The 17,156-nt window shown below is 44.5% G+C and overlaps 1 protein-coding gene across 3 annotated transcripts in view; it reads left to right on the plus strand.

The window, feature by feature from the left end:
- KIAA0930 (KIAA0930 ortholog) overlaps window positions 1–17,156 on the plus strand; it is a 218,875-nt gene that overhangs the window by 184,620 nt on the left and 17,099 nt on the right. For all 3 annotated transcript variants that reach the window (XM_033951707.1, XM_033951705.1, XM_033951706.1), the window contains one exon: window positions 11,835–11,990. In XM_033951707.1, the coding sequence (XP_033807598.1) occupies window positions 11,835–11,990 (156 nt within the window). The remainder of the gene's footprint in view (window positions 1–11,834; window positions 11,991–17,156) is intronic.

Genomic DNA, 17,156 nt, shown 5'->3' on the forward strand with positions numbered 1-17,156 from the left:
AACTATTCCCTCTCTAAAAATAATAGGGACTAGAAGATCTACAATTTTTTCAGTCATAGCTTCTCAGTTGTGGAACAACTTAATACTGTACCTACGTAATGAATCATCCTTGGAAAAATTCAAGCGTTCTTTAAAAAGCTTTCTATATAAAGATGCATTCAATATATAGACAGCTTAACTTCCCAAACATAAAATCCCCAGATCTTAATGAATTTTATGTGATCCCATCCTTCATGTTCCTCCCTAAATGTTTCTTTTTTTTTTAAATTAAAGATTGTAATCCACCCCATTTATCCTTTATGTATCAGTTTGTATCAGTTTGTGTTAGAATAGATTTAATCTGTATGTAATGTCATATTTTGTCTACCCTTTTTTATTGTATACATTGGAAAACTGTAATACGCATTGAAATACATGATTTTGCGTGGATAACAAATCTTATTAAACTTGAAACTTTATTTAATATCCTGTATAGTAACCCTCTATCTATACCCTTCAATCCCCTTTTCCTTCAGGAAATCATCCAATCCCATTTTGAAATCCAAAATCGTACTCTGTCCTACCACCTCCTCTGGAAGCGCATTCAGGTGTCCACCAGAACTTCCTAGCATTTGTTCTGAATCTGTCTCCTTTCAATTTTTCTGAATGCCCTCTTGTTTTTGTTGCCCCCACTAGTCTGAAGAATCTGTCCCTCTCTACCTTCTCTATGCCTTTCATGATCTTATAAGTTTCTATCATGTCCCCTCTAAGTCTCCGCTTTTCCAGGGAAAAGAGCTCCAGCTTCTCTAGCCTTTCAACATATAAAAGGTTTTCCATGCCTTTTATCATCCTTGTTGCTCTTCTTTGGACCCTCTCGAGTATCGCCATATCCTTCTTAAGGTACAGCAACCAGTATTGAACGCATTACTCCAGATGCGGGCGCACCATCGCCTGATACAGTGGCAGGATAACTTCCTTCGTTCTGGTAGTGATACCTTTTTTGATAATGCCCAACATAGAAACATGATGGCAGATAAAAGCTAAATGGCCCATCCAGTCTGCCCATCCACACGCACTATTTCCTCCTCGCCCTAAGAGATCCCATGTGCCTGTCCCATGCTTTCTTGACTTTAGACAGTATCTTTGTCTCCACCACCTCTACCGGGAAACTATTCCACGCATCTACTACCCTTTCTGTAAATTAAAAAAAAAAAAAAAAAGTAAAATATTAGATTACTCCTGACTCTTATCACCTCTTAACTTCATCCTATGTCCTCTTATTCTGGAGCTTCCTTTCAAATAAAAGAGACTCACTTCATGGTCCCCATATGCCTTATGATGACCACTGACCATTTTAGTAGCATTCCTCTGGACCGACTCCATCCTTTTATATCTTTTTGAAGGTGCGGTCTCCAGAATTGTACACAATATTCTAAATGAAGCTTCTGTCACTCATGTATGTCTTGCATGGATCTCCTGGTAGATAAGGGAAGCATGCTGCATCTGCAATAGTGTATGTTGGTAGACCAACAATTTACCTTGAAAAGAAATGTCTTAGCTACTATTGGAGGTCTTACATCTGATGTATTTATATCGTTCAACTTGTTACAGTAATTAAGGGGGTGAAGCACTGGGTCCTTCCGCTTGAATGGAGCTCCTATAGAACCTTTAGGAAAGCCTTTATGTGGCAAAATGGGTCCCGTCGGGGCAGGTTAGTGATTTTGCACATTAAAAGATAAGTGAAAATACTTTCTGTTGTAATGTTTTATTGGGTATATACAACTAAAATACAACAGTAAGTTATCAGCAATACATTAAGGAGGATGTGAAAATAAGGGCCAAGGATTGACATCATTACCCATTAAGCTTTGTAATTACACAATTAGTGTTCAATCAAGCAGGTTCTGGAGACCCTTTAGCCCTCTTTCCTATACTGGAGACTCTGAAGTGGGGTGGTTTGTTATTGTGGATGTGTCCAGTTTACCTCACTTCATCATCTTCTGTATCCTGCTAGTAATTGAAATCACCCATTATTATAGTGTTGGCCATTTCTCCAGCTTTCCTAATCTCTGAAAATATTTCATCATCATCATTTTGTCATGGGGGACTGTAGTATAACCCAACCTTTATATTCCTTTCCTTCACACATGGAATTTCTATCCATAAGGATTCCCCACTGCTATCTATGTCATGCAGAATGTTTATTTTATTTGATTCAATTCTCTCTTTAACATATAGCGCAACCCCTTCTCCAATATGATCCACTCTATCCTTGCGATATAATTTGTACCCAGGTAACACAGTGTCCTATTGATTGTCCTCCTTCCACCAGGTCTCCGAGACGCCTATTATATCTATCTCATCATTCAGTGCTATATACTCTAACTCTCCTATTTTATTTTTTAGGCTTCTAGCATTTGCATACAGACACTTCAAATCTCTTAGAAAAAAAATATTGGGTGTGCCTATGAATAATATACATCCTCTCCTAAAACCTGAAATTGTTCAAACCCATTACATTGTCCATATTACAAATATGAGACTTATTCAAAATCATACCTTAGCATTTGACAATACAAATCTAAAGGAGCCTCTTAATCGTAGCAGCCATCTTCTAAGCTCTGCTTTATACTCATCAGCTTTTTATAAGTTCCTCCCATTCTTGAATCCCTGGAGGGTGTTTTCCCCTATAACAGACTCCAGAAGAGCGTTCCAGTTTTCTACCACTCTCTGGGTGAAGAAGAACTAATTATGTTTGTATGAAATCTATCCCCTTTCAAACTTTAGGGAGTGCCCTCTCGTTCTCCCTACCTTGGAGAGGGTGAACAATCTAAGAGATTTATCTGCTATTCCCTTCAGTATTTTGACTGTTTCGATCATGTCCCCTCTCAGTCTCCTCTTTTCAAGGAAGAAGAGGCACAGTTTCTCCAATCTCTCACTATACGGCAACTCCTCTAGCCCCTTAGCTATTTTAGTAGCTCTCTGGACCCTTCCAAGTAGTATCGTGTCCTTCTTCATGTACGGCAACCAGTGCTGGATGCAGTATTCAAGGTGAGGCCGCACCCTGGCCCGGTAAAGTGAAATGATAACCTTCTCCGATCTGATCGTGATCCCCTCTTAATTATTCCTAGAATTCTGTTCACCCTTTTCAATGCCGCCGCACATTGCGCAGACAGCTTCATCAACTTGTCAATCAGAACTCCCAAGTCTCTTTCCTGGGAGATCTCTCAAATTATCGCCCCAGACATCCTGTATTTGTGCATGAGATTTTTGTTACCGACATGTTTACACTTATCCACGTTAAACCTCATTTGCCATGTCGATGCCCATTTCTCGTGCTTGATTATGTCACGTTGCAGATCTTCGCAATCCCCCTGTGTCTTCACTACTCTAAATAACTTCGTATCATCCGCAAATTTAATCATGTCACTCGTCGTACCAATCTCCAGATCATTTATAAAGATGTTGAAGAGCACGGGTCCAAGCACTAGTGACGATCTTCCAGTCCAAGTATTGTCCATTTGCCCCCACTTTCTGTTTCCTATGCTCCAGCAAGTTTTTAATCCATGTGAGTAATTCACCCTTGATTCCATGGCTCGCAATTTTCCGAAGGTGAGGGTGAGGGGGGAGGGTCAGTCGGGAAGTGCTGCTGTCAGCTCTCCCCCCCCCCACCGGCTTCCAGCTTCCACACCCCTGGCCTTCCACTTTCCCCCCTGACCTCCCCGCACTGTTTACCTTCCAGGAACAGCCTGCAAAGAAGATCGCGATGGAAGCTGGGGGGGGGGGGGAGTGAGCAGTCCTTTGGGGTGGGACAAGCAGGCAGGCCTTCAGGGAGGACAGGCAGGCAGGCCTTCAAAGAGGGGGGGGGACAAGCCTTTAGGGGGAAAGGCAGACCATCAGGGGTGGGATAGGCCTTCAAGGGGGGGGACAAGCCTTCCAGGGGGGAGGCCTTCAGGGATGGTGGCACAGGCCTTTAGGGGTGGGGTGTAGGCTTTCAGGGGGGTGGACAGACCTTCAGGGGAGGAGGGCCATGGTATAGAAGTACACAGAGTGAGGGAAGGGGAGTTCAAAGAGATGTGCATATGCCGGACTTTGGGGAGGAAGAAATGGGTCTGAAAATAGAGGAGAGGGAGAGAGATGATGGACAATGGGATTTAGGGAGGGAAGGAACAGAAAGGGAGATAAGTTAGATGCAAGGGTTAGTGTGGAGGGGGGGATAGAGATACTGGATAGGAGGGTAGTTGAGAAAAGAAAGGGAGAGATGGTGGACCCTGGGGTGGTGGGGAAGGAAGGAGAGATGCTGGATGAAAGGGTAGTTAAGAAAAGGTGGATCTGTGGAGGGAGGCAAAAAAAAGTAAAGATGCCAGACCTCCTGGGGAGGGAAGAGAAACGGAAGGGGAGGACAGAGATGGAAGATGGATGGTTAGCAGGGAGAAAGAAGGAGACCTGGCAAGCAAGTTATCAGAAGACAACCAGAGCATGAGACCAACAAAATTTGAATAATGACCAGACAACAAAAGGTAGAAAAACTAATTTTATTTTCTGTGATTACAATATATCAGATTTGAAATGTGTATCCTGCCAGAGCTGGTGTTAGACTGCAAACGTGAGCTAGGATTTAACAGAGAGAGGAAAAGACTTTTTTGTTTGTTTATTTTGTTTACACCACAGCACCAGTGTGGATAGGAGAAGGCAAAGGGGGTGAAGAGGCTGTAAAATAAACCCACCAGGATGTTTGAAAAAAAACACCCAATTGGGCAGGAAAATCGAATCGAAAAACCAATTCAATAGGCTGAATCGAATCAAATTTTTTTCCCTGAATCGGGCAGCACTACTATCGATCTACCTGCATACATCTTCTGCGATTGCTTTGTCCTCCTTTAGCACTCCCTTTATTCCATAGTCATCCAACGGTCCCACCACTTCTTTCGCGGTACGTTTCCCCTTAATATATCGAAAGAACGGCTTGAAGTTTTTTTGCCTCCTTGGCTATTTTTCCTTATAGTCTCTTTTGGCCCCTTTTACCACCTTATGGCACCTGCATTGATGTTTGTGCTTATTCCAGTTTTCATCCATTCTTGACCTTTTCCATTCCTTAAACAAAGTTTTCTTGTCTCTGATCGCTTTATTCACCTCTACAGTGAGCCATGCCGGTTCCTTGTTCTTTTTCCTCTTGGATCCCTTGTTGATATGTGGTAAATATAGATTTTGTGCCTCGGTGACTGTGTCCTTAAAAAGTGACCAAGCTTGCTGTAGCGTTTTTACAGTGCTTATCCTCTTCTTAATCTTCTTCCCCACCATGAGTCGCATCCCTTCGTAATTCCCTTTTTGGAAGTTCAGTGCCATGGCCGACGTTCTAGACTGATGTTTCGCCCTGCGTCCAGGTCAAAGCGGATCATATTGTGATTGCTGCTTCCCACCATCCCTTCTACTTCTACACCTTGTGCCGGTCCTCGCAGTCCATTTAGAATTAAGTCCAGAATTGCATTTCCTTTTGTATTCTCCTTGCCAAGTTCCAGGAAGCAATCGCCTACAGCATCCAGGAACTTGGTCTCCCTAGCGCAGCCAGAGGTGCCTAGGTTCCAGTCTATCTCCGGATAGTTGAAGTCACACATGATAACTGTATTGCCTCCCTTGTACTTGCGTTTAATCTCTTCTGTCATTTCTCCATCAATTTCTTTGGACTGCCCTGTTTCGCCGACAGGCTGCTTCAAGAAAAGGTCCCCCCTTTACAACTTATTCTGCACCATCCCGATCCACATAGATCCAAAAAAATTTCTATGTGGATCGGGATGGTGCAGAATAAGTTGTGAAGGGGGGACCTTTTCTTGAAGCAGCCTGTCTGCGAAATATGTCGGATATGACAGGTCCCTTTCCCGATGAGATAAGATCATCAAGAAAAAGAATATAAGATAAGTTTTAACCAGTTTGTATAACGGTTAAGTTATTGATATTAAGCACTTTAATAAGTTTGAGATATAATGAAGCACTTCAAAAAAAACAAAAAATTGTGAAACATATTGAGTAGGGGCTAGTGAAGAAACCATAGCCAGTGAGAAGAATTTTGGCAACCAAGCAAACACAAAAAATTGTGTGGTGACCAAATGGCATGTCTGAAGTAGAGAGTTGCGCGGGGACAGAAATCCCACCCGTCCCCGCCAAAGTCCCACCCGTCCCCACCCGTCCCCGTGAGGATCCCACCCGTCCCCACCCGTCCCCGTGAGGAATCCCTCCGTCCCCACCCGTCCCCGCAAGGAATCCCCTCCGTCCCCACCCGTCCCCGCGAGGAATCCCCTCCGTCCCCGCCCGTCCATATAAACTTCAGAAATTGTTATTTCATTTAATTATGCTACTGAATTAAAGGCTCTGGTAGAAACCCATTTACAAATAAGCAAAAAGACTTTATTAATTTGAAAATATTAATTGGGAAGAATACATACTTTGCAAATGGGTTTCTACCAGAGCCTCTAATGTTTATAAATTTTTATCAACACAACTAATATACTACTTTATTCTGAAGCAAAATAAAAAAAAAGAAATATAATTCTTTTCCTACCTTTGTTGCCTGGTTTCTGCTTTCCTCATGTTCTCATTCAATTCCTTCCATCCACTGTCTCTCTTCCTTCTGCATCTTCCATTTGCTCTGTTACTGTGCCTCTCCCTTTCTTCCCCCTTCCAAATTGGTCTGGCACCCATCTTCTTCTCTCCGCTCCCCCATAGTCTGGCATCTGTCTTCTTCCCTGCCAGTGTCTTCTCCCTACTCTCTCTTCCCCATTTCCTTTCAGCGTCCTTCTCCCCGCCATCTTCCCCATGTCCTGTCAGCGTCCTTCTCCCCCCTCTGTTTTCCACATGTGCTTTCAGTGTCCTTCTCCCCCCTCTGCTTCCCCATGTCCTTTCAGCGTCCTTCTCCCTCTCTGTCTTCCCCATGGCCTTTCAGCATCCTTCTCCACCCCACCCCCCGTCTTCCCCATGTCCTTTCAGCGTCCTTCTCCACCCCTTTGTCTTCCCCATGTGCTTTCAGCATCCTTCTCCACCCCTTTGTCTTCCCCATGTGCTTTCAGCATCCTTCTCCCCCCTCTGTCTTCCACAAGTGCTTTCAGAGTCCTCCCCCCCCCCGCCCTTCCCATGGCCTTTCAGCGTCCTTCTCCACCCCTTTGTCTTCCCCATGTCCTTTCAGCGTCCTTCTCCACCCCTTTGTCTTCCCCATGTGCTTTCAGCATCCTTCTCCCCCCTCTGTCTTCCACAAGTGCTTTCAGAGTCCTTCCCCCCCCCGCCCTTCCCATGGCCTTTCAGCGTCCTTCTCCACCCCTTTGTCTTCCCCATGTCCTTTCAGCGTCCTTCTCCACCCCTTTGTCTTCCCCATGTGCTTTCAGCATCCTTCTCCCCCCTCTGTCTTCCACAAGTGCTTTCAGAGTCCTTCCCCCCCCCCCGCCCTTCCCATGGCCTTTCAGCGTCCTTCTCCACCCCTTTGTCTTCCCCATGTCCTTTCAGCGTCCTTCTCCACCCCTTTGTCTTCCCCATGTGCTTTCAGCATCCTTCTCCCCCCTCTGTCTTCCACAAGTGCTTTCAGAGTCCTTCCCCCCCCCCCGTCCTTCCCATGGCCTTTCAGCGTCCTTCTCCACCCCTTTGTATTCCCCATGTGCTTTCAGCGTCCTTCTCCCTCCTCTGTCTTCAAGTGCTTTCAGAGTCCTTCCCCCCCTCCTCCCGTCTTCCCCATGGCCTTTCAGCGTCCTTCTCCCCACTCCTTCTCTACCGTCCCGGGTGCAGTACAGCCGGCCAGGTCCCCTTACTTTTGTGGCACTTCCCCGACCGACTGACAACAGCCCCGGTCCGACAAACCTCCCTGCCCTTAACTGCGAATCTAAATTACCTTATTACAGCTGCTGTAAGAAGATAATTTAGATTCGCGGCTACAGGGCAGGGAGGATTGTCGGACCGGGGCTGTTGTCGGTCGGTCGAGGAAGTGCCACAAAAGTAAGGGGACCTGGCCGGCTGTGCTGCAACCGGGGCGGGGTGTGGCGGGGCGGACCGCCCCCTCCCTTGGTAGCCACTCGAACCGCGAGGCTACTTTCCTCCTTACCTGCACTGCCTGCAGCACAGAGCCGAACGGAAGTCTTCCCGACGTCAGCGCTGACGTCGGAGGGAGGGAGGGCTTTGTTTAAGCCCTCCCTCCCCTCCGACGTCAGCGCTGACGTCGGGAAGACTTCCGTTCGGCTCTGTGCTGCAAGCAGAGAAGGTAGGGAGAAGAGCCGCGCGACTGAGTACATCCAGCCCCGCAGGAACCCCGCGACCCTCGGAGGCGTCCCCACGGGATCCCCGCGACCCTAGGGGGCGTCCCCACGGGATCCCCGTGACCCAAAGGGGGAACCCGCGGGATGCCCGCGGGTCCCGCGGGATTCCCGTCGTCCCCGTTCCCGTGCAGCTCTCTAGTCTGAAGCCCTGATAGTTTGATTAAAGCAATTTATTAAGAAGAGAGAGTGGTATTGAGAGATATAGTTGTGGTATTATGGGTGTGTGTCCTCTGCACCTGCTGTGTCCTCTGTGTCTTCCTGGCTGTGTGTCCTCTGCGCCTGCTGTGTCCTCTGTGTCTGCCTGGTTGTGTGTCCTCTGCGCCTGCTGTAGTCTCCTTCAGTGGTAGCTCGTCCCTTCTCAAGGCCCTTTCATAAAGGCGCTCTCACTAAGGCGAGCGCCTTTAACGCGCGACAAACGGCTGAGCTCCGTTGGCCCTTCCCCTTTTAAGGAGGAGCTCCGGAGGATGATGTCAAGGGATGGGCGGTGCTCTTTGCTCTCTCCTGCCTTCTGTTGCTCCTTCTTCCCCTCTCCTGTTCTCTGCTCTGCTTTTCTCTCCTTCTCTTTTCCTGCCTCCTTTTCGTACCTTTTCCAGATATTTTTGCTTGTCACCCTCTTTCTGAAATCTCTTGCAGTTTACAAAGGCTATCCAATTTTTCTTACTTTTTTCAGCTACTTCTTTGAGAACCATAATAGCTTCTTTATGCTCTTACTTTTTTTCTTATAAATTTTCTTAACACCATACAAAAAAGTAACAGTCAAAGAATCACAAAATAGCAAAGCATACCAATCAATAGTGCACTATACGAGAATAATACATTGGTGTACTTTTGTTATATATAACATAAATCTTTATTTATATACTGCAAAGCCTTTCGGTTCGAGAGGGTTTACAAGAAGAAAAACTGAAGGGAGGCAGCGAACTATAACGTGAGGAAATTTTAAAAATTATATGGTATACATAGAAGGTATGGAGGGAGATTTAGCGGGAGGGGGGAATAAATAATACAGTAAGTAAGAATGATCATAGTCTTAAAACAATATGGAATAGGGAATCAATTTAGACTGGAATGTTGTTTGGAGAAGAGGAGCATTTTTAGGAGCTTTCTGAAATGTATGTAAGAAGTAGAACATCGAACCAGTTGACTCCATTTGGGATCTTTGGAAGCTGCTTGGTAGGATAGGAGTGTAGTGATGAATCTTTTATGGGTGTAACCTATAATTGAGGAGAAGGCAATAAATGATTGAGGTCGAGTTGATCGTCCGGGTCTGGAAAATAAAAACTGATTGGTGAAATAGTTGGGCAGTAGACCGTTTAGAGCAGGGGTTTCAAACTCAATCACACTAAGGGGCCAAAATCCAAAACACAGGCAAAGTCGTGGGCCAGACTCCGCCCAATCTCAGCCCCAGACCCCGTCCCCATAATTGTACTAATTATAACACAGTTTTTTCCATTCATTTTTCATATACACACACACACACACACACACACACACAATCTTATTAACACATAATAGTAAAGGTTAACCAGAAAATTAAACTACACAAAACAAACTGTATGCTTCTCAACATTCATTCCTACCAGAACATAGATAACCCCTATGCAAATACAGGGCCAAAAAGTAAAAGTACTGATAAATAAAAATGAAACCCTAAGATTCAAGACTCTGCATGCAGTACAACCCCAGAGAAAAATAAACAAATATATTTATTCCTGAGCAGTGCAAAAGATAGATTAAAACTCTCAAAATTGACACAATTCAAACACTAAATTGAAAATAAAATCATTCCCCCTACCTTTGTCGTCTCCCTCCCTGCGGCTGTGCAGAATATTATTGGAGGCAGGAGAGGTACTCATGCTCCCCCACTCCTGCGCACATTGTACTGCTGGGCCAGACCAGTAGGGAGGTGGAGCTGGAGGTGGAAATCAAGAGGGTTATAATCAGCTGCCTCAATTTTCTCTTATGGTCTGGCTTCCTCCGCTCTTCAGCAGTAATTTAACAGTGCCAGCCAGTAATCTACACCACTGGTGTGTTGTCAACTTGCACATGCCTCTAGCGCACCAGAAATGAATTTAACTGTGCCGGCCCCAGTGATGCTTCCCAGCTGGGGCCGTCACAGTTAAATTTATGTCTGCTGCGCTGCCAGCACGCGCAAGTTGATCACATTGGCGGTGTAAATTACAGGCTGGCAACGGGGTGCGTCGCTGGGGTAGTTTTTGTTGTGTCGCTGACACACACAAGTAGATGATCACCATGGCCCACGAGTGCTATTGTTGCCATCAGGTGAGGGCCCAAAACAGAAAGCAAGGCGACATCGTGAAGCCATGTTTATTCCCCCGTAATGCTGGCCATGAACCACGGGCTGGATTCGCCCCGCGGGCCTTGTGTTTGACACATGTGGTTTAGAGCTTTATAGAAGAGACAAGTGAGTTTCAAAAGTACTCGATTTTCAATTTTCAACCAATGAAGTTTATGATAGAAAGGTGTTATGGTCAAATTTTTTCAGCCTTACAATCCTTAATATATGTCATTAAGCTATAACATGACCTTAATGCTCTTACTTTTTACTTTCATAACATAAACATTTGAATACTCTTTCCATTTGTAAGTACCACATGATAATGAGATCAAGGAGTAAGGAATAACGAAGCCCAATGTGTTGAAAGAACACTTTTGAGACAACACCATTTTTGTATCCACACCTGCATGTACTTTAAAAAAGCATAGGTGGTAAAATAAAAGTAAGTCACACTGATTGGCAAATAAACGTAGCACAATAATTTGTTGGTTCTTTGAAAGAACTCTGGTAGTTATACGCTTGCCTTTCATTGACATTTATTTTACCACCTATGCTGCTTTAAAGTAACAGAAGCTTTACATACAAAGGTGAACTCCTGATGCAAATGTGGATGCTGAAACATGGCCACGTCATCATCTCAATAAAGTGTTCTTAAAACACATTTGGGCTTGTTTGGCTTAATTACTCCTCATTCATTGATCTCGTTGTTGTATTATCGCTTCTCCATTCATCTACTCCTCCTACAAGGCTACATTACCATTTACCAACAGTTTTCCCTATAGAGAGTTTAAGAGACTTTACTTCTACATGACACTACACCAGGGATGCCCCAGTCAACACATTGTATTGACACCTCCTATCACTAGTCCTTCTTCTTTCATACCAACATTGTGAATGCCTTCAACTAAGTAATTTCTTCTGCCTGTGAAGGAAGTTAGGGTATCACACCAGTGTAAATAGAACATAAGAATTGCTATCTCCGGATCAGACCCTGGGTCCATCAAGTCCGGTGATCCGCACACGCGGAGGCCCCGCCAGGTGTACCCTGGCATAGTTTTAGTCCCCATATCACTGTATGCTTCCATTCTCTTTCCACCTCCTTACCACATAAATTCTGCAGTTCTGTTCCTTTAACATTTTAACTTATAATGCTATTCTTCCCTATCCTTCCTGAACAGATTAAGTCCTAATATAACAATATTCTACTAACAGATTGTGATGCCTAGATGATGATCTTGTAAGCAGCTTTCCTTCTTTTCTGGTAGATATGCACAACACAACAAACTTGAGGTCTCGTTCCTTGTCTGGAACAGGGAGATCACTGGTGGGCTCATGGCTGAAGCTGAACAGAACAGAGGAGAATTTTCTACTCTATGCACACTTAACCTATGTCACGTTGCCACTACATCGCATCTTAACAGGTAAAACTTTTTGGGTTCGTTAAATCTTGTCAGTACTTTTCTTGTTATGCATGTGTTAAACTTTATGGTACATTGTTTATGTTCAAATCTTTTTTTATTGTGAATGCAAAAATAACAAGGAATACAGCAAGGTCAAGGGAACCAACATCCAACAATACAAAATTTTTTTCTGGTATGACAAAAGTAGGAAACCCATCTCCCCGCCATCCCAGCCCTACTCATCCCAAGATTCCCTAATGCAATCTTCTCCCCTCCCACACACACACACAAAGAACATAAGAATTGCCGCTGCTGGGTCAGACCAGTGGTCCATTGTGCCCAACAGTCCGCTCCTGCAGCGGCCTGTAGGTCAAAGACCAGTGCCATGACTGAGTCTAGCCTTACCTGCGTACTTTCTAGTTCAGCAGGAACTTGTCCAACTTTGTCTTGAGTCCTTGGAGGGTGTTTTCCCCCTATAACAGCCTCCAGAAGAGCGTTCCAGTTTTCCACCACTCTCTGGGTGAAGAAGAACTATGGAATCTATCCCCTTTCAACTTTAGAGAGTGCCCTCCTGTTCTCCCTAACTTGGAGAGGATGAACAACCTGTCATTATCTACTAAGTCTATTCCCTTCATTATCTTGAACGTTTAAATCATGTCCCCTCTCAGTCTCCTCTTTTCAAGGGAGAAGAGGCCCAGTTTCTCTAATTTCTCACTATATGGCAACTCCTGCAGCCCCTATTTTAGTCGCTCTTCTCTGGACCCTCTCGAGTAGTACCATGTCCTTCTTTAAGTATGGCGACCAGTGCTAGATGCAGTATTCCAGGTGGGGGCGTACCATGGCCTGGTATAGCGGCATGATAACCTTTTCCGATCTGTTTGTGATCCCCCTTCTTAATCATTTCCAGCATTCTGTTCGCCCTTTTTGCCGCCGCCGCACATTGCGTAGACGGCTTCATCGACTTGTCGACCAGTACTCCCAAGTCTCTTTCCTGGGGGATCTGGTATAAGGTTCTTGTTACCAACATGCATCACTTTATACTTATCCATTTTAAACCTCATTTGCCATGTCGCAGCCCATTTCTCAAGTGTGTTTATGTCACGTTGCAGGTCTTTGCAGTCCTTCTGTGTCTTCACTACTCTCAATAACTTTGTATCGTCTACAAATTTAATCACCTCGCTCGTCATCCCAATTTTCAGGTCGTTTATAAATATGTTGAAGAGCACAGGTCCTAGCACTGAACCCTGCGGCACTCCACTCGTGATGCTTTTCCAGTCCTAGTATTGTCCATTTACCTCCCACTCTCTATTTCCTATTCGTCAACCGGTTTTTAATCCATGTGAGTATTTCACCCTCGATTCCATGGCTCGCAATTTTTTGAAGCAGTCGTTCATGCGGGACCTTGTCGAACACCTTCTGAAAGTCCAGATATACAATGTCAACCAGGTCACTCTTGTCTAGCTTCCTGTTTACTCCCTCGAAGAAGTGCAGCAAGTTCATCAAGCAAGATCTTCCTTTACTGAGGCTGTGCTGGCTTGTCCTCATCAGATCGTGTCTGTCAAAGTGGTCAACGATGCAGTCCTTTATCAGTACCTCTACTATCTTTCCTGGTACTGAGGTCATTCTCACCGGTCTGTAGTTTCCCGGATCTCCCCTCGAACCTTTCTTGAAAACCAGCGTAACATTCACCACTTTCCAGTCTTCTGAAATCTTTCCTGATTTGATCGACAGATTGGATATTAGTTGGAGCAGTTCAGCTATAACTAACGTGACCATTTATTTTTTTCATCAAAACAGGACATCTATTAATTGTCAGTACCCCCCTAGCCCTGCCCCCAATCCAAACCCCCAATTTCTTCCATTCATTTTTCATGTGCACATATCTTATTAATTCATAATGGTAACCATAAAATTAAAAAAGCCACAAAGCACACTATACACAGAGAAAATGTTAATTATCATTTATATTTGGGGAGTGGTTCAAAGATGTCAAGGCAGATGACTTGAAAATATGCAATGTCACCTCAGTAACTATAGAAAAATAGACAAATATAGTGCAAAATACAGTGGTACCTTGGATTACGAGCATAATCCGTTCCAGGAGCATGCTCGTAATCCAAAATGCTCGTTTATCAAAGCGAGCTTCCCCATAGAAAATAATGGAAACTTGCTTTGATACGTTCCCCCCCCCCGCGCGAACCAGCCCCCCGCCCGAGCAACTTAAACTTACCCCCCCCCCCCCCCCCCCGTCTGGCACCGGCAAGCAGGCACAGATCATGCCGGTGCCTAGAAGATCTTCCGGCTTCTGCCTGCCTTGAGCATGCATCTGCGCATGCTCAAGGACTTCTAATTCTCCCTCTCGCCAAGAATCTCCCCCCGCACATCTTCAGGATGCTGTCCCTGAAAACAGGACATTTCAGCGTCCCGAAGCTGGGCATGGGGACAACGGGACAGGGGATCTAAAAACGGGATGGTACCATTCAAAACGGGACATATGGTCACCTTAGCTATAACCCCTTTCAGTTCCTTGATTACCCTCGGGTGGATGCTTTCTGGTCCTGGGGATTTATCATTTTTAAGCCTATCAATTTTAAGCCTATCAATCTGTCTGCATACCTCTTCTAGACTGACCGTTGGCCCTTGCAGTTTCCCATCTTCATTTCCTATGTATAGACTGTCGTCTTCCGGTATATTGGATATATCTTCTTCAGTAAATACAGATGCAAAAAATGTGTTCAGTTTGTCGGCGATGGCTTTGTCCTCCTTTAGTCCTCCCTTTATTCCCTGGTCATCTAATGGCCCCACCAGTGCAATTTTTTTAAATACTGGAGTGATATGACTCATATATTGATATCCCAGTAATTAATCTATCAGCTGTATTTTGTATTACCTGCAGGGCATGAATTCTTGCCTTTGTAATGCCCCAAAATAGGGCATTACAAAAATCCAGTTTACTAATAACAAGACTGTGACTACAATCTGAAAATCTAACATTGATAACAAAGGTCTGACTCTTGATAGAACCTCCATTTGCATAAAAGCCTCCTTAATTAAATGCAATATATGATTCTTCATCGACAGGTGACTATCAAGGTACACACCTAACAATCTCATCGTAGAAGTTACACCCAATTTTGTATCTCATAATTCCACATTTTTCACCCTAAGTAAATTTTTTTCATTTCCAATTAACATCAATTCAGTTTTCTGTATATTTAACTTCAGTGAACAGACATCAGAGTATTTTTCAGAAGGGTTACAGAAACTTCAGACACAATAAGCAAAGTATGTTGAACTTAAGGATGAATATGTGGAATAATTTATATGTTTCAGGGCTCCACATCATTCCCTTTTTGGTTGGGCTCAGGGCCAGAATAACGGGTAGACCCAGTAAGTAACCAAAGTTAGGGCCCAAAGTTGTCAGGGGTGCCCGCTGAAGAAACAGAGGATTAAGGTTTTGGGTTTTTTTCCTTTCGGCAACATGGGTGGCCCCCTCTCCCCTCCCGGCATCGGCGGCAAGTTCCGGCAACCATTATCTTGCAAGCGGTGCTCAGCCCAAAGCTTCCCCTGCTCAGCTTCCTGTTTCTGCCCGGGCGGTTTGTGTTTGAGGGGAAGCTTTGGGCCAAGCAGTACCTATATTGTCATTTCTCACGACGTCTTTTCCTTACAGCACTCAGAATTATTCTGAGCAGCACTTTATATTGGAGAGCCTTTCGCTTGTGTTAGGTAAGCACTTTTATCATTTTTTTGATTCATGCTATGTTTTTTTCACTATGGCTTGTGTTCCTCCTCCATCTTGTTCGGGGGTTAGCCTTAATTCTGAATTTAATTTTATAGTTCAGCTCATATTGGCTTGCCAGCGGCACCTTTTAAGTTTTTTATTTTCTAATTTTGCCCGGTCTCTTTCATCTGAGTGCTCATGCTGTGTTGTTTTTCTTAAGCTTGAATTCCTTTCCTGCATGTTTCGCAGGCTTATAGTCACTTTATAGTCCCATATTGGTCTTTCTATGGAATATTTTAAGTGTCCTCCCTTTGTCTCCCCTCTGGGTATTAACCACAGTATTATGCTGTTAGTTTCTAGCGGGACTTTTAAGCTCTGCTCTGTCTCCTCCATGGAGGATTTTAGTAGCATCATGCCGTTTGTTTCCTTTTTATCAGCCCTGTCAGCAGGCAGCGATTTTCTGATTTGTGGTATTCTGACGTGTAGGTGAGTGGTAGCTGTGGCCTTAGCACTTTTTTTCACAGATCTTATAGATATTGGAAATTGTATGTTTTCATGTGCTGTGACTTTAACAGTTGGAAGAGTGGCATGCTGTCACATTTCTTTGACCACCATAGTGTGAGTACATATCCCAGTAAATCCTTTGCACGGATTTACTACTGTACTGTATATGCCACCGGCCGTTTGCATATCACTGTCTTTGGACTCCAATCGGCATCATGACCCTTTTTCTTGTTTATTTGTAGAATTTGTGAACAATTGTTTTCATTCATATGGTTCTGCATTTTCTGGTATGTAAGTTTTCTTACAATTCACCCTCTTTTCCTGTCATGCATTTCAGACCTATGTCATAGAAACATAAACATAGAAACATAGAAGATGACGGCAGAAAAGGGCTATAGCCCATCAAGTCTGCCCACTCTGCTTACCCACCTCCTGTCTATGCCCTAATGACCCAATTTCCATATCATGACCCTCGTAGGGATCCCACATGGGTATCCCATTTATTCTTAAAGTCTGGCACGCTGTCTGCCTCGATCACCTGCACTGGAAGCTTGTTCCAATGATCAACCACTCTCTCTGTGAAGAAATACTTTCTGGTGTAGCCATGAAATTTTCTGCCCCTGAGTTTGAGCAGGTGCCCTCTTGTGGCCGAGGGTCCCTTGAGAAAGAAAATATCATCTTCCACTTCGACACGTCCCGTGAGGTACTTAAATGTTTCGATCATGTCTCCCCTCTCCCTACGTTCCTCGAGAGTGTAGAGCTGCAATTTGTTCAGTCTCTCTTCGTACGAAAGACCCTTGAGCCCCGAGATCATCCTGGTGGCTGTCCGCTGAACCGATTCAATTCTGCGCACATCTTTACTGTAATGTGGCCTCCAGAATTGCACACAGTACTCCAGATGAGGTTTCACCATGGCCCTGTACAATGGCATTATGACTTCAGGCTTTCGGCTGACGAAACTT

This window comes from Geotrypetes seraphini, chromosome 7 (genome assembly GCF_902459505.1).
Source record: "Geotrypetes seraphini chromosome 7, aGeoSer1.1, whole genome shotgun sequence".
In the NCBI taxonomy this organism is placed as follows: Eukaryota; Metazoa; Chordata; class Amphibia; order Gymnophiona; family Dermophiidae; genus Geotrypetes; species Geotrypetes seraphini.